This window comes from Stegostoma tigrinum, chromosome 15, assembly GCF_030684315.1.
Source record: "Stegostoma tigrinum isolate sSteTig4 chromosome 15, sSteTig4.hap1, whole genome shotgun sequence".
Taxonomy (NCBI): domain Eukaryota; kingdom Metazoa; phylum Chordata; class Chondrichthyes; order Orectolobiformes; family Stegostomatidae; genus Stegostoma; species Stegostoma tigrinum.
The window spans coordinates 17,827,038-17,852,135 of record NC_081368.1 but is presented as its reverse complement, the minus strand read 5'-3'; the positions used below and the strand labels follow the sequence as shown (position 1 = coordinate 17,852,135).

The 25,098-nt window shown below is 41.4% G+C and overlaps 1 protein-coding gene across 1 annotated transcript in view; it reads right to left on the bottom strand.

Annotated features, from left to right (window-relative positions):
- Positions 1–10,480, bottom strand: part of eda2r (ectodysplasin A2 receptor) — a 37,895-nt gene extending 27,415 nt beyond the window's left edge. Inside the window, exons 1-5 of the mRNA XM_048544787.1 lie at positions 10,367–10,480; positions 5,296–5,382; positions 3,157–3,267; positions 958–1,136; positions 173–258 (exon numbers count right to left, since the gene is read on the bottom strand). Of these exons, the coding sequence (XP_048400744.1) occupies positions 173–258; positions 958–1,136; positions 3,157–3,267; positions 5,296–5,334 (415 nt within the window). The 5' untranslated portion in view covers positions 5,335–5,382; positions 10,367–10,480. The remainder of the gene's footprint in view (positions 1–172; positions 259–957; positions 1,137–3,156; positions 3,268–5,295; positions 5,383–10,366) is intronic.
- Between the last annotated feature and the right edge of the window lie 14,618 nt (positions 10,481–25,098).

Genomic DNA, 25,098 nt, shown 5'->3' with positions numbered 1-25,098 from the left:
TCGCTCAGAATGAGAGATGGGGGTTGGAAGCACAAATCTCCAGGAATGTGTACAACCAACTCCCACACATCCCATCAGACAACTGTCCCCTGTGCAACTTCCCATGAAAATGAGGACTATGAAAGTCCTCAAGCCACAGGAAAAGACAGCACTGGGTGAAGTGATCACTTACACTGAGGTTCACTGGGGGGAGCTGAATCCGTGCAGGGAATGCACTCTGTATCTGGCAATCCTCCAAGCCGGGTCTTCCTATAGAATCTACAAGGAAGTAAAAGACTTAGCGAGAAACCCCAGTAGATGTGCACCATCTATATCACACAGACTCAAAACGAGATGGTAATGAATATAAGAAAATATTAATGAAAAACTAGCAATTAGGCAACACTGGTCTAGAACTTTATAAGACTGGAGACTGGATGACTTTTTGAGCAATTTCCAGAAAAAAAAACTGCATTTGCGATTTAGCTGAAGATAACAAACAGAGAATGTTTTCATGGACACATTTATGTAACAACCTGAACACTCCTCCACTCTTTGCACTATTACTAAGACAGTGCACAGGAACCTTACACTGCAGCTGGCTATGTGAAATCTGACTTGGGTGTCCTTGAAACTGAGATTGTGTACCCTAATTGGAAGGGAGTTCTGTTCTGCAGAATTGGCACCCCTCATTTCATTAGCTACAATTCAATATTAACAATATGCATTCTCTCAATCCTATAAAACAATTGCCCTCCATGTTGCATGAGAAAAATCAGCCCATTTGATTCACAATTTACTTACCACTTACTGGTACAGGCTTGTCATGAGGTCACAAAATGTAGGTTTCTGTGTTTCGTGTCAGCCAAGACATTAACAAGTATAAAATGGAATATGCCAACCTTGTTGTTAAAATTATTGAATAGAGGGAAAATGAATCTCGAAGAACAGAAGGAGAATCACTGTGTTTCCACTCACCCTGGCAAGCATTTCCCACACACAGCATTACGAGACACTGTGCAGTTCTTTACTTGAATCCGATTCACGAGAGTGCAAGAGAGGCACAGCTTGCATTTCTGCCGGCCCCAGCTGTCTTTGTACCTGTTGGATCCACAGATCACACACTCTGTACCGACCCCAACTCCAAACCCACAGTCCTGTAAGAATGATGTTAACAATCATCAACTCAGTAGGCTTCCAAATAAGGATCACTGCAACATTAATGATGATTTTATGCTTCCAAGGCCAGCACTGTCAAAGGGAATGCAGGTCAGGACAGTCCTCTGGTAGGTACAGACCTTGTGTTCCAATATTCTCAGCATTACAGTATTGCCATCCTATAAATAAGGACCACTTCAACATTAATGATGATAACTAATGCAGACATCGGGCTAGGTGGGAAAGTATTCCGTGAAGAAGACAAAAGGATGTTACAGACAGCTTGAGTGAACGGGCAAACATCCGGTCTTGGAGTTTAATGTGGAAAACTGTCAAGTTGTTCACTTTAGGACGAAAATTTTTTAAAAAAGAAAAGCATTACATAAATGGAGAATGACTGCACAATTCTGAAAAGCAGAGGGATTTGCCTATGGGTCACAAAACATTGATATACCGGCATAGCACATGATCAAGAAGGCTAACTGGATACTTTCCTTTATTCTGAAAGGAATTAAACATAAAAAGTATGGATCGTATGCATCAGTTATACACGCCACTGGCAAGAGCACATTTTGGATACTGTGTAATGTTTTGGTCTCCTTATTTATGGATTGTAAACGCATTGGAGACATTTCAGAGGAGGGTTACTAGTTTGATACCTGGAACGAGTGGGTTGTCTTGTGAGAATAGGGCATGTTTCCACTTGAGACTGGAAGACCGAGGGATGGCTTGATTCAACTGTGTAATATTCTGATCGATCTTGGTAAGCAGAAAGAATGCTATTTCTTGTGGGTCAGTCCAGAAGTAGAGAGCACTGTTTTAAAGTTAGGAGCCACTCTTTCAGGGCAGAGGTAAGGAGAATATCTCTCTCTCTGAAGATTGTTCGAATTTGAAACTTCTGCCTCAGGATACAGCGGACACAGCATGATTGACTATTTCTAAGACAGATTCTTGTTAGGCAAGGGAATCGGGGTTATAGGAGGAAAAAGATGTCAATGTGGAATTTTAAACATAAACACATTAACCATGTTCTTAATGAGTGACAGAGTAGGCTTTTGTGGCTGAATAGTCTACTTCTGCTCCTATTTCACATGTTTACATGCCTGTATGTTCAAACTGCCACCAATTTTCTGTTTTTCACCAGCTATTAGACAAAAACACACAGCAACAACTTTCACAGAAGATGGCCATGATGTGCGTGGTCCTCTGTCAGAAGGGAGGTGCCTTAAAACAATAGTTCTATCCTGTCCTCCTTCCATTCACAATTCCTATTTGTAAGTGTTTTTACATTGTCCAGGAGGTTAAAAGGCTGAAGGGGAAGCTTGTTAAATACATGAAGGAAAAAGGAATAGAGGATACATTAACGGATGAGAAGAAGTAGGGTGGGAGCTAGAGCATAATTGGCTGAATATCATTTCTCTGATTTAAATTCCATGCCATTCTGTGCAGTTTCACTGTTAGCACAGCTCTGGATATTGAGTATGTGACAGAAGCAAGATTTCAAAGGTGGAAGTTTTCTCATGCTAATGACTTGTCACCAGTCATCAGGGTTATGTTTGTATTGCTTCAGCATATTTCAGCAACCTGTACATTATGCAATAAACACAATGATTAGTAGCATGACCTTTAATAAATTATTTTATTTTCCTTTTTAAATGCTTTAGGATTGATTACTTCAAGCACCATAATAAAAGGTCCACAGCACACATTCTGATGTGATCTCTCACCACCCATTCTATTCTAGCAGGCAAATCAAATTAGCAAAGGTTGAAATCTGAGATTGCATTAATCATATTAAAATTGATATTGAGCTTAATCAAGAGTGAGTCTGTATTGTTAACATTTGAAGAGGAAGATGATTGTAGTGAATCTGCTCTTTATTTGAGGCAACTCCCCTAAAACAAACTCACTAAGCTATCATGTATGCCCCAGTGCGAAGTCATCAGATATTCTCTTAGTAGCTGAGAAGTATCTCTGTATTCATTAGACTTCTTGCTGGCTCACCGTGCAATTTCATACCTTTGACAGTTCCATTCCTGGTCCACATTCTTTACAAACATTGCAGGTTCCATCGGCATCCCAGAACTCATTCTCCCGGCAATCCCTCATGCTGGTTAAAACACCGAGAGGCTAAAGGAGGAGTCAGAATGGATAAATAATTGATGTTACGCTGCTCTGCAGGTATGTCTTCATCTCAAAGCCAGCATCCAGTTGAATGAGATGTCTGATCACTGCTTTTTTTTCGTAAATGTTGTTTTAAGATTTTACTCTTATTTGCTTTGTCTCCGTGTAAAGCAATTCTTTGACAGCGATGACAGCTCCAACTACAAAAACATCTCACACTGGCATCTGACATGAGATGTGAAATATGAGCCCTATTCATAAGAACCCATGGATTAATGCATGTTCAACAGAGCACTGCACAAATAGACTGGACGGGCCGACACATACCAGCTGCTCCTGGGATCAAAACAGAAAGTCTCACAAGTCAGAGCAGCAAAAGACATTACTTGTGTTTTATTTACAGCCACAGTGGTACATTTTGGAAAAGATTCAAAGTTTCCTAACCAATAAAGCCTTTGCCACAATTTTAATCCTGCCAGTGAGGCAAAAAGGTCACAATGGCTGTGGGGTGCCATGTGTTTCATTTCCACCATGTAACACCCTGCATTCCACCACCAGGGTCTTCACCGTCACTGGTCCTACACACCACGGGCAGGCCTTCTAAACATTTAAATATCATTGTCTAATTTGGACTTTAGTGCTGCTCGTTGCATGAACTGTGCAAGTCAATGAAGCTGGTGGGCAGGTGGTAGCTTCTGGATCGCATGTAGGTGCAACTCCAGGGCATTCTTAGAATCATAGAATCCTTTACAGTGTAGAAACAGGACCTTCCGCCCAACAAGTCCACACTGACCCTGAGGGCATCCCATCCAGACCCATCCCCTATAACCCAACTAATCTACACATCCCTCAGCACTATGGTCAATTTAGCGTGGCCAATCCACTCTACCCTGCTCATCTTTGGTCTGTGGGAGGAAACCGGAGCACCCAGAGGAAACCCACACAGAAATGGGGAGAATGTGCGAACTCCACACAGACAGCTGCCCGAGGGTGGAATTGAACCCAGGTCCCTGGCACTGTGAGGCTGCAGCATTAACCACTATGTCACCATGCTGCCCCTCTTTTGAACAGAAATATAATTTCATTAAAATTAGGGCTCATGCTTTTAAGAGGGAGGCGAGAATCCCTTGGAATATAAGTGGAGTGTATCGCGATTGATACAGGTGGCAACCCACACCCTTCTTTCACACCCCACCATGGTGTGAACTCCAAGCTATTTCATCTCCCCTGCTCCAGAAGCCACCACTGGCTTCCACCTGGGGATCAAGGATTGATGATTTAGTTCAATTTCAAGTATTTGAAAATTGATAAGACCCTTCCCCCAACCCTGCATGCAGGTAGTCAGTGGCCTGGTCAAATCCAACAACCCAACGGAATGGCTCGGAAGCCGTTTTTTGAGACGACAGTGGGCTGTGCACCTAGCTGGCTGTTTAATCACCAGTGCCCTACGAATAGAACTGTAGCCCATAAAATCGGGGGGCAGTAGTCTCTGGAAGGTGACAAGGAGGTTCTGAGATCCCTCATCACAGAATAGATAAGGTAATATTGTTGGTACAAATCCTTCCATACCAATCCGGAATTTCTGATCCAAAACAGATCAATTGATGCAACCATCAACGATACTGTGTAAAGCACTAGTCTTGGAAATGAAATAAGACGAAGAACCGCTGACGCTGGAGATCCGAAACAAACAAAAACAGAAATTGCTAGAGAAACTCAGCAGGCCGGCAGTATCAGTAGACAGAAAACAATATTAACATTGAATCCAGTGATGCTTCTTGTTCTAAAGAAGGGTCACAAATGTTGCCCAGACCTGCTGAGTTTCTCCAATCTTCGAAATGATTTTGCCCGTTATTGTGGGTGGCAAGAGATGAGAAAAATTAAATGCCAGAGGCCTCCTGCCCACTATGTTTCTTGCTGGCATATTACGCGGAAAAGTACCTGGTCTTTGCACTTGGTAAGCAACTGAGTGCCTGAGCTGAAAGCTATTATAACCATTCAATCTTTAATATGAACAAGGAGAGTAATACTTACCAGAGAAAAGAAAATGAGAAGCTCCAGTTGTGGTCCCATGTCCAACACTCTCTCTTAATATTTCAAGAACTGATTAGGACTTACAGCCTGCAATTTAAACACAGATTTTCATATACATCTTGTCGAATTAAAACTTTTCATTGCTGCATCACTGTAGCCGTTCTGGTGCAGGTCAGGTTCCACCCCTCCGTCAACAAGCTTCTGATCTCACTTTTGTTGCTAATCAGTCAATGAGTGACTCCATCAGCTTATCTTGCCTCATCTGGTGACAATAACCAAAGTGAAATTAGTTGAGAAGCAACAACTCAGTTACTACTCTTGTGTGACCTTTAACTTGGCCAATCATTTCCTTCCTCGATGCCTGTTTGTTTATAAACAATAAAAAGGGTATTCATCATTGTGGGGTTGCTTTTGTTTAAAAATTACAAGGAAAAAATGCTTTGTAAAGCTCTTAAAGGTGAACACTCTTTCCATAAAGGCAAAGGAAGAGCTCACACAAATATTCTATGTTGATAGAATACAGGAAAACGTCCAACTCCATTAAACTCCGCAGCAAAAAAATGCCATGTACAGCACAGTCCGCAAATAACAGCTAGCTAACTGCTCAACTAAAATTAATCACGTTTCCTCAAACTGCCTATTGGGTTATTCAGTTATTCATGGGTTACCCCTCAAGTTGATTGTGTTTAAAATATAGTTTCTTCAAAAATAATTTACCTAAACCCAAGTTTCCTAAAATGTGCAGTTTGTGGTTATTAACTTTAGGATGCCATCAATTTCAGAGGTCTGGAGGCTAGTTACTTCATCAAATCCAGGCCAGCTCTTTAATCCAAACTAATCATACATCCTGCTCTCTTCTAGATTTTCTTCATGTTACTCTGTCTCAAATATTTATCTAATTTTCCCTTCAGACTCAGTGATCTCTTCCTCAGCCACTCACTGATTCAAAGGAGTCTCTGTCTCAACAATCTGCTGCTCAAAAAAATTCTGCATAAACCCTCCTGACACATGATGAAAACACTGAATGTATGATCTCTCATCACTTGACAGTCCATCTTTATTTATCCTAATAAAACCTACAGTCATACACCAAGGAAACAGGCCCTTTGGTCTGTTATATATATATATTTCTCATGATCATCTCTGAAGGAAGTTGTCCTAAGATTTCAAGTCCTTGTGATTTAGTTTTGCATTTCCAATGTTATTGTGGTTACATTTCAAAATTAAGCCAAAATAAAATCTAAGATAAAAGATATAAGATCTGCACATCTTGTTGGAAGACAATTTGAGCTGACATCAAATGATTGGCTTTATTGTACACGCTTACAATAAGGTGTAATGTTTATTTTATGCATCACGTTTTTCTTGGCTTCGTCCACTTCACGAACATGATCAGATTGTCATTTCAGAACAGCCATAATTCTCCTCTGACTAAGTTGTTTTTCATTGCTGTGCAGTGCAGTCACACTTGCTCAATTTCATTCCTACCTACTGGGTCAGGAATCGTCTCAGGATAGGGGTGACATGCACAGACATGATGGGCTGAAAGGTCGCCTTCTGTGCCATAAACTATGACACAATGCTATACCAACAGCTACAGGCCTCATTCTAGTAATACTCTTGTCTTTGGAGATGACACTATGTATTTTCAGAGGCAGGTGAGGGAACTGTCACAGGCAGGGATGCAAATTCAATTTATGTATTTACATCAGGTCCCAAATTTACAATTCTGACTTTGGTAAAATTCTTTATTAAGAACCACACCTTGTGTTTAATCATTTGGTGAGCTGATCTAGAGCCAAGAAAGACAGAGAAAATAAATACATTTTCAATGTTTAATCCAGGACTGATGAACAGATCACCATTTAAAATAGTAACAGTTTTTGTCTCTCTCTCTCTCTCAGATGCAGTCAGGTCTGTTTAAAAGGTGCGCATTTTCTACTTCGCATTTGGTTCAAAGTGCTCGTGTTTCCTCCAAGAAGCAGGGAGACATCACCTATAGCTCAGTTGATTGCACCCTCAGCAGAGACATAAGGTTATAATCATACCAGCAAATGACCACAGCATGGATGAACACCCCAACTGTGATGCGGAGAGAGTCGTCCTCTTTTGTTTTGGATGAGACATTAAATGAAGGATCTATCCACTTTCTCAGATAAGTATAATGTATCCTATGACATAAATTCAAAGAGCAAGGGCACAGTCTCTGGCATCGTTGCCCTTCCCCCGATCAGCATCACTCAAGCAGATGAATGCAGTCATTTTAACTTCATTATTTGTGAGACCTTACAATGGTGACTACACTTCAAAAGTTCATCATTATTCCAAAGTGTTTTGTGGACATTCAGTGGCCTTGAACTCAACTTTAATAAAAATCTTTTTTTTCCATTTAACCTTCAGATGTCCCTTATTCTGGTGATTCTGTCCCCTTCACCAACTGCAATGCCTTCATAACTTTCGCCTGATAACCTTTTACAAGTATCAGAGACCATCATTTTTCATTATCATTAAATCCCTACTGTGTGGAAACAGGCCCTTTGGCCCAACAAGTCCACGCTGACCTTCACAGCATCCCAACCGGCCTCATCCTGCATAACCCATCTAATCTACAGGAAATTTAACATGGCCAATCCACCCAGCCTACACATCTTTGGACTGTGGGAGGAAACCGGAGCACCCAGAGGAAACCCACACAGACACAGGGAGAATGTGCAAACTCCACACTGACAGTTGTCTGAAGCTGGAATTGAACCTAGGTCCCTGGCACTGTGAGGCCACAGTGCTAACCACTGTGATGGTGAGTGCTGTAACCGTGAAAATCTGCTCCCAGCTACTGGCCAGCACTTCCCATGGGATTGTGACATGTTACGAATTTAACAGATATGTCTGGGCATGTACATTGCTCCTGATGTGATGCAGGGTAATATCTATCCATCTGATTTGCACTGAAGATTAATAATCAAGACACTGACAATTTAGATTTATATTGCACTTTTAACGTGAAAGCTGCCATCTAGAAACTGGAAATGTCCAATAACCAACCATTACCATAAGTAGAAATAAACAGAATGCTAGAGAAACTCAGCAGGTTCACCAACAGCTTTGGAAACACAGTTAACATTCAGAATCTGGAATGACTCTTCTTTAGAACATATTTTTGTTGTTATAAACTGACTGGCATGGATTTTAGGTCTTACCAACTTATTCAATTAACTGCTGCATTGGCAAGGATCAGTTAGCAGCTTCACATTCTGGTCTTTTCTCAACTCCAAGCAACACTGAATTCTGTTTGATCCAATTCTGCCCAATCCACCTGACCCAAAGTCCAGCTCTACAAGACAGGACATCGAGGATATTCCAGAGTTTAGGGTCTAGACACTCACCAGGCACAGCTCTGACTGATGAAGTCATTAAATTTGGTAATGCTCAAAATGAACGTGAGCACAGGTTGCAGGGGTACAGAGGATTAGTCGGATTCAGGTCAGCCTGAAGCAGGAACATGGCAGTGCACTGATCTTGTGTGTTCAATATCTGAGCAAGCACAGTGAGGGCACAGTTAACCATCACAAAAATCAGGCCTAAATGTGCCATTTCACTAAGAGAAATGGAAATAAATGAGGCAAAAGAGTATAAGGGCGATAATTTAAATAGTTGGGGCACACTCTAACCATTGTTTGCTGGCAGAATTGTTAATAACTTCTGAATACAGCACTCACAAATCTGTCCTGGCTTCGAGATACAGAAGGTGAATGACTCAGGGGACTGGGAGAGAAATGGCAAAAGGACAAGTCCTCATCACATTCTGCAGTTCCCTGAGAACTACACCAGTTCAGGCTTCCCTATCACATCACCCCTGAAGGATGTAAACCCGAAAAGCCCACTTTCCTCTGATGCTGCCTGACCAGCTCCACACTGTATTGACTCGGGCTCGAGCGTCTACCGTTTTTGCTATCTGTTAGTTGTTTCATTAGCGGCTGTAACTTCGGTCGCTTAGACTCTTTAGCTTCGGACATTTACAGTCCCAAAACCTAAACCTTTTCAAATCCCTCTGCTCGTTTAACTGTATATATTCAAACGTAACTCTGTAACCAAGCTCCTCGTCTCCTCCCTTAACATTTGCTAAGATGGTTGAGAATTTTGTCTGATAACACTGCTCTGTAGCTCCTGACAGAATACGTAAAGTGCTAAATGCAAGTTAAGTACAGAAAGCCACCCATCATTTTCAATACCACGCTCCACAAATGGTCTAATGATTCTAAAAAACAGGGATATGCCACTAAATGCATGTGCAGTATACAGTATAAAACGACATAAAGTCTTCCTATAACTTGTCAAGTGTAATGGTGTTCAATCTCATTCCTCTGCAATCAGCTGCGAGACCTTTATAAACTTTCGAAAGAATTAAAAGCCCCTCAGCATATTCTTGAAGCATTGAGTTCCCTTCAGATTAGTAGAGGGGAGAATTGTGAAAATATTGAGCAGTGAGGTTTTTTTTCAGCCCCTCTGACCCAGGCTTCTGTACATGCCCCAACATGTCCATGTGCACATTGCCTTGCACTGTCGAAAATCTAACAGAAGTGAATTAACCAACGCATTCGTTTATTTTAAACAGCTATGTGAATGCACAGCGTGGCTTCAGGCAGTAACTTAGATAAATAATGGTGAATGTTTCCTTAAAATAAACCGGACTGTTTCAGACGATAATGACTGCATATTAAGAATATATCACGTCAGTCTAATGTCGCCTTAGCTGTCACGGCTTCCAACAGGTCGTTGTTTAAAATTCCAGTTTATTAATCTAGAAACGATTTAAAAACCCAAATATGAAAACTACTTCACAGAATATGTGCACTTATTTGCATGAGCGTTTGTCTACTGGATATCAATGTTTGATTTCTTTACATCCCTCTGCCAGAAAACAAGCAAGGCATCCAACAACAATATGTTTATATTGAAACTGAAATCGCTAATCTCTCGAATGATTTTCTACCGCTCAGTAACTATACGGATGCAAATATTCTTTTCTCCAAGAGTACGCTGTCAACTGTAACTCCCTTCTCTGTCTCATTACCTTTCTGCAGTTTCCTCACGGACTGTGCTGACATCAAATTTTAAACCTGTACTTCATTCAATCCTGTGCAATATCTGGAGCCAGAAATTCACGTGGATTTTTGTCCATTGCTTTCCAGTTTGTAGCACAGCTCCGCCCCTCCTCCCAGTTAATTGGTACAAAACCTTTTTAACACTTCGCCTGCTGCTCCAACCCTTTGGACCCTTTCGTTTTCGGGAGGTTTCTTGGGGTGGAATTCATTCAGGAACTGCATATTGTGAAAGTGGATTCTCTCCGGTCCAGTTCGATTCTAGAACCCAACCAGGGATCTTATAACTGATTTCAGTTGCTTCATTTTAAAGATAGTTTGCAATCCGCACAGCGCTTTAACGTGGTCACTGAGTCTTAAGAGGTCTACAGCGCAAAAAAAGGGCATTTTCGTTTGCTTTATTGTTGTCACGTGTGCCGAGATATAGTGGAAGATGTTGATTTGTGTGGTTCATCATTTCTGTGATGTAGGAAAATGCATCTCACAAGTTCGCACTGTCCCGCAGCACTGGAATGGTGACCTCACAGTCTCTTCTTGCCTATCACCCTACTGAATAATGGGAAGGGTTTAACGAGAGAAAGGGCACCGAGCTATAAACACACCCAACAACTCCCATACCAATGGTTCATCTAAATAAAGAATGATGAAGTGATCAACTGACATGGTGAGGGCCACGTGGAACATGGCGAACACAGAATGAAGATACTGAAGGATTAAAATTGCCCAGGTCATTGACAGGAAACTGCCCGTATTATTTTTAAATAAAGAACCAGTCAAATTTTGTATTGACCTGAGAGTGGCTCCATCCATGTTCGAATGTAATTGGACAAACTTTTAAAATGTCAGTTGAGAAACCCATTCCAGGATTCCGGCCCCATTCTTGTTTCTGGCAAATTTTGCTGGAATGGGATGAGGGTGCAGATAAAAAGCACCGAAACAGCACATTTTTAGCTCCATTGAGGAGTGAGCATTTCACAAATGTATCATAATTACAAACTAGAACAGGCCATTCAACCTCTCAAGCCTGTCCCACCATTCCGTATAACCATAGCCGGTCTGCACCAAGCCTCAACTCACCGTTCATGCCAGCTCCTCATAGCGTGTTATTTCAACAATCTATCTGCATCTTCATTAAATACTTACAGAGGTCTAGCCTCCACAGTTCTTTGGGGTAGACAATTCCAGACAATCATTTGCTCTGAGATAATGAACTCCTCCACCTCTCAGTTTTAAATGAGTTTCCCCTTATTCTGTAAATATGTTGCATGGTACAAGAGGCGTCCCTTCTCGAGTAACGGTGACACTTCAGCAGCTTTTCAATCTGTTAGAACATACCTAGAATGCTGAGAGTTCTGGAATTTGTGCCACAGTAGACCCACTAATCTTTGTTTTAGTCTGTTTTCCTGGCCCCCTTTAGAAAACTTTCTTCATGCCTCTGTACAAATTCAAATTCAAATTCTACCATAGTGTGGAGCTGGGGCAACACAGCAGGCCAGGCAGCATCAGAGGAGCAGGAAAGTTGACCTGAAACATTAGCTTTGGATGTGAGTTTGCTCGCTGAGCTGGAAGGTTAGTTTTCAGACGTTTCGTCACCATTCTAGGTAACATCATCAGTGAGCCTCCGACGAAGCGCTGGTGTTATGTCCCGCTTTCTGTTTATCTGGTTAGGTTTCCTTGGGTTGGTGATGTCATTTCCTGTTCTTTTTCTCAGGGGATGGTAGATTGGCTCCAAGTCAATGTGTTTGTTGATGGAATTCCGGTTGGAATGCCATGCTTCTAGGAATTCTCGTGCATGTCTCTGCACAAAGTGCTGTTCTAAGAAACAAACCCTGATGCACTCTACTAATGTGTCTTCCACAGACGGGACTTTACCACTATGCCCCAAGGGCCCTCCGACTAGGTTTGTCCAGATAATACGCAGATTAAAATCACCAATGACAATTGCTGTACCCTTCTCTTTTCGTGATTATTTTAAGGTTCTGTTTGCAATGCTAGTTATAGGAATGCAACATAAGGACCAAAAGCAGAAGTAAGCAATCCAGCCCCTCAGGCCTGCTCCACCACTTGATAAGATCATATCTGATTTCATTTCAGCCTTGATTGCACTTTCTTGTTCACACTCCATAACTCTTCAACCCATTACTAATTAAAAATCTGTCCATCTCTTCCTTAAATTTACTCAATGTTCCAGCATCCCCTATGCTATAGGAAGTGAACTCCATTTATTCACAATCCTTTTGAGAGAAATCATTTTTCTCATTTCTCTTTTAGCTCTACAAACTTTATCCTAAAACCTCTTGTCCTACATTGCCCACATTTCTACTCGCTTGGTCAACTTCTTTTAGCATTGAATATACTTCAATTTGGTCTTGTCTTATTCTTTTAAACTTTAGAGAGCACAGGCCTAAACTGCTCAATCCATCATCATTAGACAAACCCCTTATTGTTGTAAGCAATCCAGTGAACCTCCTCTGAACTGCCTCCGACACAACTATAAATAGCTCGTCCATTCAAATAAGGGAACATAAAGTATATGCAATACTCCAGGTGCATATGATTCAACAGGTCGCTGATCCCAGCATTGTTCAAATGAAATTTGTCCCAACAGAAGAGTTCCGTCTTTCCCTGGTACCAGTGACCCATGAATCAGAACCCAGTTAGAGTCATAGAGCTGTACAATGTGGAAACAGACCCTTCGGTCCAACTCGTTCATGCTGACCAGATATCCTAAATTAATCGAGTCTCATTTGCCAGCATTTGATCCATAACCCCCTAAACCTACCTATTCATATACACACCCAGATGTCTTTTGTATGTTGCAATGCACTGACCTTCACTACTTCCTTGGCAGCTCATTCCATGCAAGGCCCACTCTCTATGTGAAAGAGTTGCCCCATGAGCCCTTTTTAAATCTTTCCCCTCTCACCTTAAACTAATACCGTCTAGTTTTGAAGACACTCATCCTGACGAAAACACCTTGGCTATTCACCCTAACCATGCCTCTCATGATTTTATAAACCTCTATAAGGTCACGCCTCAGCCTCTGACACTCCAGGGAAAAAAAACCCAGCCTGTTCAGCGTCTCCCTATAATTCAAACCCTCTAGCCTCAGCTACATCCTTATCAATCTCTTTGAACCATCTGAAGTTTCAAAACATTTTTCCCACAGTAGGGAGACCAGAATTAAATGCCGTATTCCAAAAATGGCCTAACCAATGTCATGTACAGCCGCAACATGAACTCTCAACTCCTCTCAATGCACTGACCAAAAAAGGCAAGCATACAAATGCTTTCTTCACTATCTTGCCTACCTGCGACTCTACTTTCAAGGAACTATGAACCTGCACTCCAACGTCTCTTTGTTTAGAAACATTCTCCAGGATCTTACACATTGACTGTATAAGTCCTGCCCTGATTTGCCTTACCAATATGCAATCCCTTCTCCTATACCAATCTTTGAACCATGCATTTACCTCTCTAATCTTATTTAGCTTATGCCAATTTGCATGTGGCTGAGGTAGGAATCCTAAGACTTGTCATTCTTTTTTTTAAATTTAGAACTGAACTGCTCATCTCCCTCAGCAACACCTCTTTCCTGGTGCTACCTGTCTTGTTGGCACACAAATGGACCATGGCAACTGAATCCTTTCCCCCCCCCCACTCCAATTTCTACTCCAGCCCAGAAGAGATATCCTTAACCTTGGCCTCCAGGAAATTAATGTGACCTCTGGATTCTCTGTCTTTGCTGCACAGAACATTATCAACAAAGCTGTAACAAAGCTGTTATTTATTACTGTGGTATTTCTTTTCTTCCCCTTCCCAACTTAAATGGCTCTCTGTACATGGTGCTGCAGTCAGTTCACTGATCCTCCCTGCAGTCTGTGGCCTTGTCCACATCGAGGGAACCTTGGACCTATTGGACAAAATTCTTTATCCCAAATCCTGCCTTGCTTGCAGTCATATCTCCTGTCCCAGACCATGAACCAAATTAATGTTATTAATCTAAGGGGTATGACTGCCTCCTGAAATGTGGCATCCACGTAACTCTTCCCCCCTCCCTGATCTGTAGCAATGCCCATAGCTCAAACTCCAGCTCATCAACTCTGAGCCAAAGCTCCTTGAGAAAATGACACATGCAGAGAGGATGTGGTCACACTGGTACTCACCAGCTCTCAGTTCAGAGGGGAAATTTGAGTGCAAGAGTAGTTTGCTGGGAACATATAAACCAGTTGTAACATAATTCTGCCCTAGCTTCTTATAAAACTATCAATCCAACACAGTGAGATCTGACCATCCGAGACTGAGTATTATGTAGCAAGAAGTGAATAATTGGCAATCTAACTGTGCAAAACCCCTTGAGGAACGGTAATCATAGTATGATAGAATTTGTCATTAATGTGGAGAGTGATGTAGTTAATTGTAACTTGAGGGTCCTGAATCTAAATAAAAGAAACTACAATTGTATAGACATGTGTTGGCTGAGATAAATTGATGAATGTTTATTAAAGAAGTTATGGTGGATAGGCAATGGCAAACATTTAAAGAGTGCATGGAGGAAGTGAAGTAGTTGTTCATTCCTGTCAGGCAGAAAAATAAAATGGGAAAAGTGGTCTGACCATGTCTAACTAAGGATTTGATCCAAGGAAAGGAAATACAAATCCAAGAACAAACAACTATGTTGAGGGTTGGGAGCAGTTTAGATTTCAACACAAATGAGATCAAATAGATTAATTAAGAGGGGTAAAGTAGAATATAAGAGTAGCCTGTGGGAAACATACAAACCGGTCATAAAAGCTTCTTCGGGTATATGAAGGGAAAATGATGAGCAACGGCAAACCTAAGTCCTTTACAGAAACATTGACTAATGGGGCACTGCTGGAATCAGTGCTTAGATCCCAGCTATTCATAATATACAATAATGATGTAGATCAAGAAACAAAATGTAATATCTCAAAGTTTGCAGATGACACAAAGTGGACTGGGAGGGTAAACTGTGAGGTGGATGCAGAGATGTTTCAGTATGATTTGGACAAACTGAGTAAGTGAACACATGCATGACTGATGAAGTACAATGTGGGTAGATATGAAGTTATCCACTTTGGCAGCAAAAACAAGAAGTCAAATTATTATCTGAGTATCGGGGAAGGGGGAAGTGCCAAGTGTGGGTGCCCTAGTATACTAGTCATTGAAAGTAAATATACTGGTTAGAATTAAAATTTGAGTTAGCTTTACTGTCACTTGTACCTACATGAGAATAGTGAAAAGTTCACATGTCATCACTTACAGTGCCATCTTAGGGACTAAGGCGCCCAGGTACAGATTCTTAAGCACAAAATATTTAGGGGGAAAAATATAGAAGAATAAAGAAATGAAAAGCCCAGTAATAAATTAGAAGAATAAAGAATTAAGAATAACAATCCTTCCAACCCAGAGCGCACCTCAACTTGAGGCCAGGAGTCAAGTTCATGCTGAGGCTGGGATATCTTGCTGCAGTTGAATAGGGCCTTGATGAGACCACACCTGGAGTATTGTGTGCAGTTTTTATCTTCTTATCTGAGGAGGGACAATTTGGTTATGGATGGAGTGCAGTGGAGGAATACCAGATGGATACTTGGGTTGGCAGGACTGATGTACGAAGAGAGGCTGGATCAGTTAGTTAAGAAGAATGAGGGGAATTTCATAGAAATCTATAAAATCCTAACAGGATTAGACAGGATAAACAAAGGGAGAGTGCTCCTGACGTCCAGGGTTTCGTGAACCAAAGGTCACAGACTAAGGATCTGGTTTAAGCCATTTATGACTGAGGTGAGAAGAGATTTCTTTACCCAGGCAGTGGTAAGCCCGTGGAATTCCCAGCTACAGAAAGCAGTTGGGGCCAAACAACTGAATATATTCAAAAAGGATTTATGGCTAAAGGAGATCAAAGGGTTTGGGAAAAAGGTGGGAACAGGGCACTGAGTTGGATAATCAGCCATGACCACATGGATTGGTGAAGCAGGCTCAAAGGATAAAATGTCCACCTCCTGCTCCTATTTTCTACATTGCCATGTTTCTATGGAAATGCAATTGATCAAAATAAGCACACAGGGATTGAAAAAAAGCTTCAAAGAAATTTAGAGTTAGTGTAACCAAGGCAACTGTCAATCAAATAAAGCTAGCAGTTCTATTTAAGCAGTGAAAACATCTTGCAAATGCACTCCAAACCAAAAAGTTGACTGTATTAATCATTTTGGCAATTCAGTCTAATGTTCATAATCAGGCCATCTGGTAACTGTATCAATAGAAACAAGCTGAAAAAAATGGCCAGAGAAAGTGCGTATGTGGAGATTTAACACCAACACTGATGAGCCAAATGACTTGTATATGGCCAAGAAAGACACAGGCCCGGTGTCCTGTAAATGATCATAATCCAATGATCATAACAAGAAAGTGCAGAGCTTTCGAAGGATATTGGGAATTGGCAAATGTTATTATGGCTCACGGATATGTACAAGTAGGTCTCTGGCCTCAGGACAAAAGTGGGTAGGAACAAATGCAGTTGTTGCATGGAGTAGCTCTCAGCATATTGTTTGTCATTGGACACAGGGTGGCCACTGGGAAAGAAAGATGGGAGAGGATCTGGGGGCTATCATGGGTTATAGAAAAATGACACTGCCCATTTTTATGATGTACATCAATATATTGTGCTTTCATTTAATTTATTTTAATTTTGAGTAATTTATCACAAAAACTGTTAAAAGGCCTTTTGGTAAAATAAGAACCTTGGCAGATTGGGTCTAATATAGATTGTAACAGTGATAATAGAATATTACTTTTAAAGTCTTCCTGACCTAGATTTCCTAAAGCACCATGTCATTTCCATGGAACTGTTTGCAATATTCACTATATCTATTTACCTAATTTCCAGACAGTATTAGTGTAAGTGAAAACATACACAAATATTTCCTTAGGCTCATAGCTGTTGTTATATTGGAAGGGCTTGCGAGGCCATCTCACAGAGCGGTTAAGAATCAATCACATTGCTTTGGATGTGGATTGACATGTAGGTCAGAGAAGGCAAGGACCATAATTTTCTTCCCTAAGCAGCATGAGAAAACAATAAATAACATACAAAGACAATGGTTTCATAGTCATCATTACAATTCAAATTCCACCATCTCCAGTGGTAGAATTCAAACCTTAGACCCCAGAACATAACCAAGGCATCTGAATTACTAATTGAAGGACAGTGCCATGAGGCCTTCATTTCCCCCTTGGCACTGAGCAGGTGCCTTTCAGAAGGTGATGGTGAGCTGCCTTCTTGAAATGCTCAGTTCTTGTGATCCAAGTACACCGACCCAAAACAGTGTTTAGTTGGGAATTCCAGAATTAACCCTTTCGAAGAGAACGGCAATATATTTCCAAGACAGGTTGTGAGTGGCTTGGAGGGGAGCTGGCAGGTGGTGATGTTCCCGTTTACCTGGTACCTTTGTCCTCCTAGATGGTACTGCTCGTGGGTTTGGAAAGTGCTGCCAAAGACACCTTGGTGAATTCCTTCAATGTTTTGTGTGGATAGTACACACTGCTGCTACTGAGCGTCAATGGCGGAGTGACTGAATATTTGTGAATGTCTGGATGAGAGCTTGCTCCCTGAGCTGGAAGGTTAGTTTTCAGACATTTCGTCACCATTCTAGGTAACATCATCAATGAACCTCCAGTGAAGCACTGGCGTTATGTTCCGCTTTCTATTTACCTGTTTAGGTTTCCTTGGGTTGGTGATGTCATTTCCTGTTCTTTTTCTCAGAGGATGGTAGATGGGCTCCAAATCAATGTGTTTGTTGATGGAGTTCCAGTTGGAATGCCATGCTTCTAGGAATTCTCATGCGTGTCTCTGTTTGGCTTGTCCTAGGATGGATGTGTTGTCCCAATCACAGTGGTGCCCTTCCTCATCTGTATGTAAGGATACTAGTGATAGTGGGTCATGTCTTTTTGTGGCTAGTTGAACATCACGAGAATTCCTAGAAGCATAGCATTCCAACTGGAACTCCATCAACAAACACATTGATTTGGAGCCCATCTACCATCCTCTGATAAAAAGAACAAGAAATGACATCACCAACCCAAGGAAACCTAAACAGATAAATAGAAAGCAGGACATAACACCAGCGCTTCACCAGAGGCTCACTGATGATGTTACCTAGAATGGTGACGAAACGTCTGAAAACTAACCTTCCAGCTCAGCGAGCAAGCTCTCGTCCAGAAACTCAACCTGAGCTACAAATCTTCTCAAAACTCGCTATTTGTGAATGTGTTGCCAATCAAGTGGGCTGCTTTATCCTGGATGGCATCAAGTTTTACTAAAGCTGTGCTCATCAGGCAAGTGGACTCCATCGTGCAACATGTTGTTCACATGTGGTCTTAATGTCAAGAGCAGTCGCTTTGTGGAATTTTGCTCTTTTGTCTGATAATTGGCTGAAATGAGGTTAAGATCTGAGAGGCCCTGGCAGAAAACAAACTGAGCTCGAACTATAACTTTGTAACTGTGCTAGAAAAGCTTGGCTAGGGAAGCAGCAGTTTCTGGAGCATGTCTTTAGCACTATTGCCAGAATGTTACCATGGCCCAGAGCTTTTGTAGAGTCCAACCCTTTCTTGATATCACGTGAAGTGAATCGAATTGGCCAAAGACTGGTTTACTAATCCTGGGGACCACTGGAAGAGACCTCGATGGATTGTCCACTTGGCAATTCTGGCTGAAGATTGCTGTGAATGCTTCAGCCTTATCTGATGCAGTCTAGCACCAATATGCTTTAGGACTCAACAAATATTGGTGCTGCTAAACTATTCCTGATGTTGGACATTGAAATCCCCAACACAGAGAATATTCTCTACCCTTTCCATCCTCAGAGCTTCATCTAAGTCATATTCAACATGGGGAAGTACTTATCAACTGGCAAAGGGCAGGGAAGGGTGGCAGTACTTGGTAATCTGCAAGTAGCCAGCATACATGCTAAGTTTGACCTAATACCATGAGAGTTCACAGTGTCCGGCGTCAATGTTGAGGACTACCAGGTCTACTCCCTCCCAACTTTATACCACTGTGTCACCTCCTTTGCTGGACCTGCCCTGATTATGGGGCAGAACATACTCAGGGATAATGATGGTGGTGTCTAGGACATTGTCTGTTAGGTATGATTCCATAAATATGACTGTGTCGGGCTGTTGTTTGACCAGTCTGTGAGAGAGCTCTCCCAAGTTTAGCGCTTGCCACCAGCTGTTACTGAGAAGGACTTTGCTGGGTTGACAGAGTTTGTTGTTGTTGATTCTGATGCCAGGTGGTGCACCCAGTTACGTCGCCTTTTTTGACACTTCATACAACTGTGTGGTTTGCTAAGACATTACTTCAAAGGGCACTGAAGAGTCAACCACATTGATGTGGGTTTGGAGTCTAAAGCAGACAAGATGAGGATAGCAGTTTTCCTTCCCTAAAGAACATTTGTGAACCTTAATTATTTACAATTGACAATGTTTTCAAGGCCATCATTAGATTTTCAATTCCAGATTTTTCCTGGATTCACATTTCACCATCTGCTATGGTGTGATTCAAACACGGGGTCCCCTGGATATTATCTCATTCATTGCGTTATTCATCCAGCAACAATGCCACTACCTTATCGCATCTTTACCACATCCACAAAAATAAATCTGCTCTCTCCATCACCGTTGCACAGTCGCAGCAGTGCATAGTACAGCAAACCTTATATTAACAGACCCCACATGAGATAGCAATGAGCAGTTGATCAAATATTCCTGTTGATCAAGAGGCCTACATAATCCGTGTAAATGTAATGCAGGAGCTATACACATTACTGTTATACTTTGTTTCCAGCTTTAATCGCTTAAATGATGATGCAACTTTGTCTTAAATAAGACTTATCTGCAGAGAACCTTCTCACTCTCCCATTAACAGCTGACTACTCAGACATTGCTGAGATTACCATAGTACAGAAAACTTTCTATATATAACTGTTGCCAGTTCAATAGAATTTCAGTTCATAAGGTGCCAGTTGGAGCAATGTTCACACACAACAAGTGCACAAATTCACCAAGGCTCCGTAGAGAACATCTTCCAATTCTGTGGCCATGACCATCAAGAAGAACAAAAGCAGTAGTTACATGGGACTACCACCATCTCCATGTTCCTTTACAAGTCATTCACCATGCTGACTTGATAACATATTGCTGTTCCTTCAGCGTCACTGGATTAAAATCTGGGAATTCCCTCCCCAACAGCATTCTGGGTATATGCATGTGGATTGCAGCAGCTCAAGAAGTGAGCTCATCACCACTTTCTCAATTACAGATGGACAAAAAATGTTGGCATCGCCAGTGAAGTTCACATTTTCCAAACACATAAGAGAAGTTTTAATTCTGGTGTATATTGATTTAACCGATCTCAGCTAAATCAGCTGTAAGTTTTACAGTTCTAATTGGTTGCAGCTTCACTGGACAAAGGAAGAGAAGCCTTTGTCAGTTATTCCACTCTTGAGTAATACCAGATTTTGCAAAGCCACATGTGAAAGTTACATGAGGAGAAGATCAGTAAAATGTCTTCACTGGCAAACTAGTTTGCTTTTCCTCTCTGGTTAGCATGACGTATGAAAAATGGTGGCTTGAGTATTGGAGATTGATGCCCATGGGACTGTAAGTTTCTCTTACAGTTGAAACGGTAGCTCTTAGCCCAGTCTGCCCTCTCAAGTTGTTAGAGTCATACAGCATTGGAGCTGACTCTTCAGTCCAAAGAGTCCATGCAGCCATAATTCAAAACTAAAATAATCCCAACTCCCTGCCTTGCCTCATATCCCTCCAAACATTTCTTATGCATGTACTTATTCAAATGACTTTAAATATTGTAACTGCACCCACATCCACAACTTCCTCCGAAGGCTCATTCCGCACACAAATCACTCGCTATGTAAAAAAAATTGCCCCTTATGTCTTTTTTAAAATCTCTCTCCTCTCACCATAAAAATGTGTCCCCTCGAATGAAATCCACAACTCAAGGGAAAAGGTGCCTGCTGCTCATCTTATCTATACCTCTCATCGTTTTATGAACCTTGATAAGGTCACCCTTCAACTTCCTATGCTCCAGTGAAAACAGACTCAGCCCATCCAGCCTTTCGTTGCAACTCAAACCCGATATTCTTGGCAATATCCTGGTAAACCCTTTCTGAACCCTCTCCAGCTGAATATAATTTCTATAACCTCATGTTGAGGTTGTACAAGGCATTGCTGAGGCCAAGTTGAATTCAGCTCTTTTGTCCATGTTTGAAACAAGGCTGCAATGAGGTCAGGAGCTGAGTGGCCCTGGCAGAACCCAAACTGGGAGTTACTGAGCAGGTATTACGGGAACTGCAGATGCTAACAAAATATGGAGCTGGATGAAGAGTCTAGGCCTGAAATGTCAGCTTTTGTGCTCCTAAGATGCTGCTTGGCCTGCTGTGTTCATCCAGCTCCACACTTTGTTGCCACTGACCAGGTTATTGCTGAGTGTATGCATTTTGATAGCACTGTTGATGACACCTTCCATTAGTTTACTAATCATTGAGAGTAGACTGATGGGGTGGTAATTGGCTGAGTTGAATTCTTCCTTCTTTTTTACATACAGGACATACCAAGGCAACTTTCCACATTATCAGGTAGATGTCAGTATTGTCAATATTGTGGAAGAGGTTGGCCACAGGAGCAGCAAATTCTGGAGCACAGGTCTTCGATACCACTGAATGAATGAATGATTTTATTGTTACGTGTACGTTATAGAGAGAAACAGTAAAATACAGTGAAAAGCTTTTCCACTGTCACCTTCTGGGATTATACTCTAGCGTGGATGATATTGGTAAACAGGCCGAAAATTTGTTTTGATTCTTCTACTAAGGCTTTTCTTGTTTTCTTCTGTAAATATTACTTTTCTTTTGTGAAATATGCACACATTTCATTTCTTTTTTTTCTATTCATTCACAGGATGAGGATGTTGCTGGCTTGGACTGTATTTATCGCCTATCCCTAACTGCCCAGAGGGCAGTTAAGAAAATACCACACTATTGTGGGTCTGGAGTCATCTGGCCCAGAACAGGTAAGGATGGCAGCTTCCTTCCCTAAAGGACATTAGTGAACCAGATATGAATTGTTACGGACACCAGAAGCAAAATGTGAATAAGTTATAATGACTAACCATCATGTTAACCAACAGCAAAACTTAAACATGCAAACAATCAAGCCAAGTCTCAAATTGAGATCTGCCTTGTCCAGTGATACAATCTACTGGGACCATAACAACAGACAGGATAGATTTCTTGTCTTGTGAGGAAAGGTCTTGTGAAGAAAGATTGGAACAGACTGTGAGGTGTTCAGAGCAAAAGACAAAGTGGTTGCAAACAGAGTTAAGGAGACAAAGAGTGAAAAATCAATGTAAATGAAGGAAGAATCATATCAGACTCAACTAATGCAATCTTTCCTCAGCAGGCAAGAGATGCAGCCTGGGCCAGTGAGGGATGGCCAGGTAAAATTTTGGATCAACCCTCTCTTTTACAAGATAAAAGAACAATGAGGTTTACTTGTTTACCTTGGTAACATTCTTCCCAATGATAGTGGACATTTACCGGGTCTCATCACACGGGTCAGACCGGTCCGAGAGTGGCATCTGGTTGGTGGTATCCTGATTTTCTGTTCCCTTATTTCCATTGAGACCCTGCACTGTTTTTCACACCTTGTACTGTCTTGCAAATGCTTTAGCTCATACAGAAGAGATATCACAGCGTGGAGCTGGAGAAACACAGCAGGCCAGGCAGCATCAGAGGAGCAGGGAAGTTGACGTTTTGAGTCAGGACCCTTCTTCAGTAGGACCCTAAAGAATGGTCTTAATCCAAAACATCAACTTTCCTGCTCCTCTGATGCTGCCTGGCCTGCTGGATTCCTCCAGCTCCACACTGTGTTATCTCTGACTCCATCATCTGCAGTTCTTACTATCTCTGAGTAGGACATAGGCCATACACATGTATTTCAGCTTGTACATGTGTATTTGAGCCTAGAGATCAAATGAACATATATGTCGAAGAAAGCATAATTGATAGAGACAATAACATGTTTTACTCATTAAAAATTCATCATATTTCTATTTATCATGCCTTTCTTCCTCTATTTCTGTGTTGATCTCTTACACAGAATCTCCTTTCACTGTCCACCTCAACTTTACTCACTCTTGTATTTTCATTGTAACTTACTGGTGTTTGGACCCCATTAGTTTCTTGCTGGCCTTGCACCACTCTTGTTTCTTGACCACAGCTGGAAAATTCTTGAAAACAATGTCATCATATGAAGGGCTAAAGCATTCATATTAAATTCCTCTACTCATCATTTTAGCAAATTTATAAACCTATTTTTACTAAAATAATCAGGAGCATCATTTTAATCAACTGCATATTGTAGCATCGGCGACAGAAATGTTCAGCTCTAAACTGCTTCTACTCTGGCAATTTCTTGAGGCATTTTCTTTCTATTTCCTTTAACTTACTCTCATCCCTTTTGCTTTCTTGTTTTACTCTTTCACCCTGTTTCTCAATAGCTATTCTATTGAATAAAAGCAAAACAGATGTGGATGCTGGAAATCTGAAATAAACATAGAAAGTGCTGGGGAAGCTCAACAGATACAGCAGCAGCTGTGGAAAGAGAAACTGAGTCAGTTTTGAATCTGAAGTGACTCCTCTTCAGAACTTAAAGGGTTTAGAAAATGGTGGTTTTCAGACTATTGATAAAGGGGAAGAGGAAAGAATGGAACAGGCTGTGAAGGTGCCCAGAGCAAAAGACAAAGGGGTTGCAAATGGAGTCAAGGAGAGAAGGAGATGTAAAATCAATGTAAATGAAGGGAGAATTATATCAGACTCAACTAACACTGTTTCTCTACAGGTTCAGTTTGACCTAATGTCTTTCTCCAGCATTTTCTGATTTTATTTTAGTTATTTCAATGAATTGGCAATGGACAAACTGCACCCTTTTTCCAACTAAAGAAGCAGAAGTAACCATGGGCTAAATCTTACCTGAAATTAGCTGTCAGTTTGCTGTGTTTCATGGATTATTTCTCTCTATGTAGCCTAATTTTGTTTTTACATAATGCCATAATTCTATAGTGCCCTACTCATCCAATGGTACCTCAATTATCCCACTTGCCATAGCTAAGAGATCTTAGGATTGCTAGCACCAGAACCATTTTTGAATGACATCTGTGCAATTGGTCAAGTATTCTGGTGTACATGGTATCAGTAACAGCCTTGATATAGTGAGGATTCTGAGATCACCACAGGTCCCAGTGGAACTTTGGAAGCAGAGAATTGTGTAATAGAATGGCCATCTAGCCCTTCATGCCATAGAACCATTCCAGCGGTTGTCATGGTTCTGTGACAGTCTCCCAGAACATTCTCAGCCTGAGCTGGCACTTAGCTTTTGTGCTCCAAGATGCTGCTTGGTCTGCTGTGTTCATCCAGCTCACACTTTGTTATCACTGTAGCTCTCCCATCCGGAGGAAGTGACACTGTGAACAAAATACTCTGGGCCCTTTACAAATCCTGAGTGTCTGGAGGGGACTTTCAGCTGTAACCTCTTTCCATGTTGGGTATCACTGGTCCTGGGCTTGCTGTCCCACCTGCACCTCTGCTTTTCCTCTACACCTTCATTG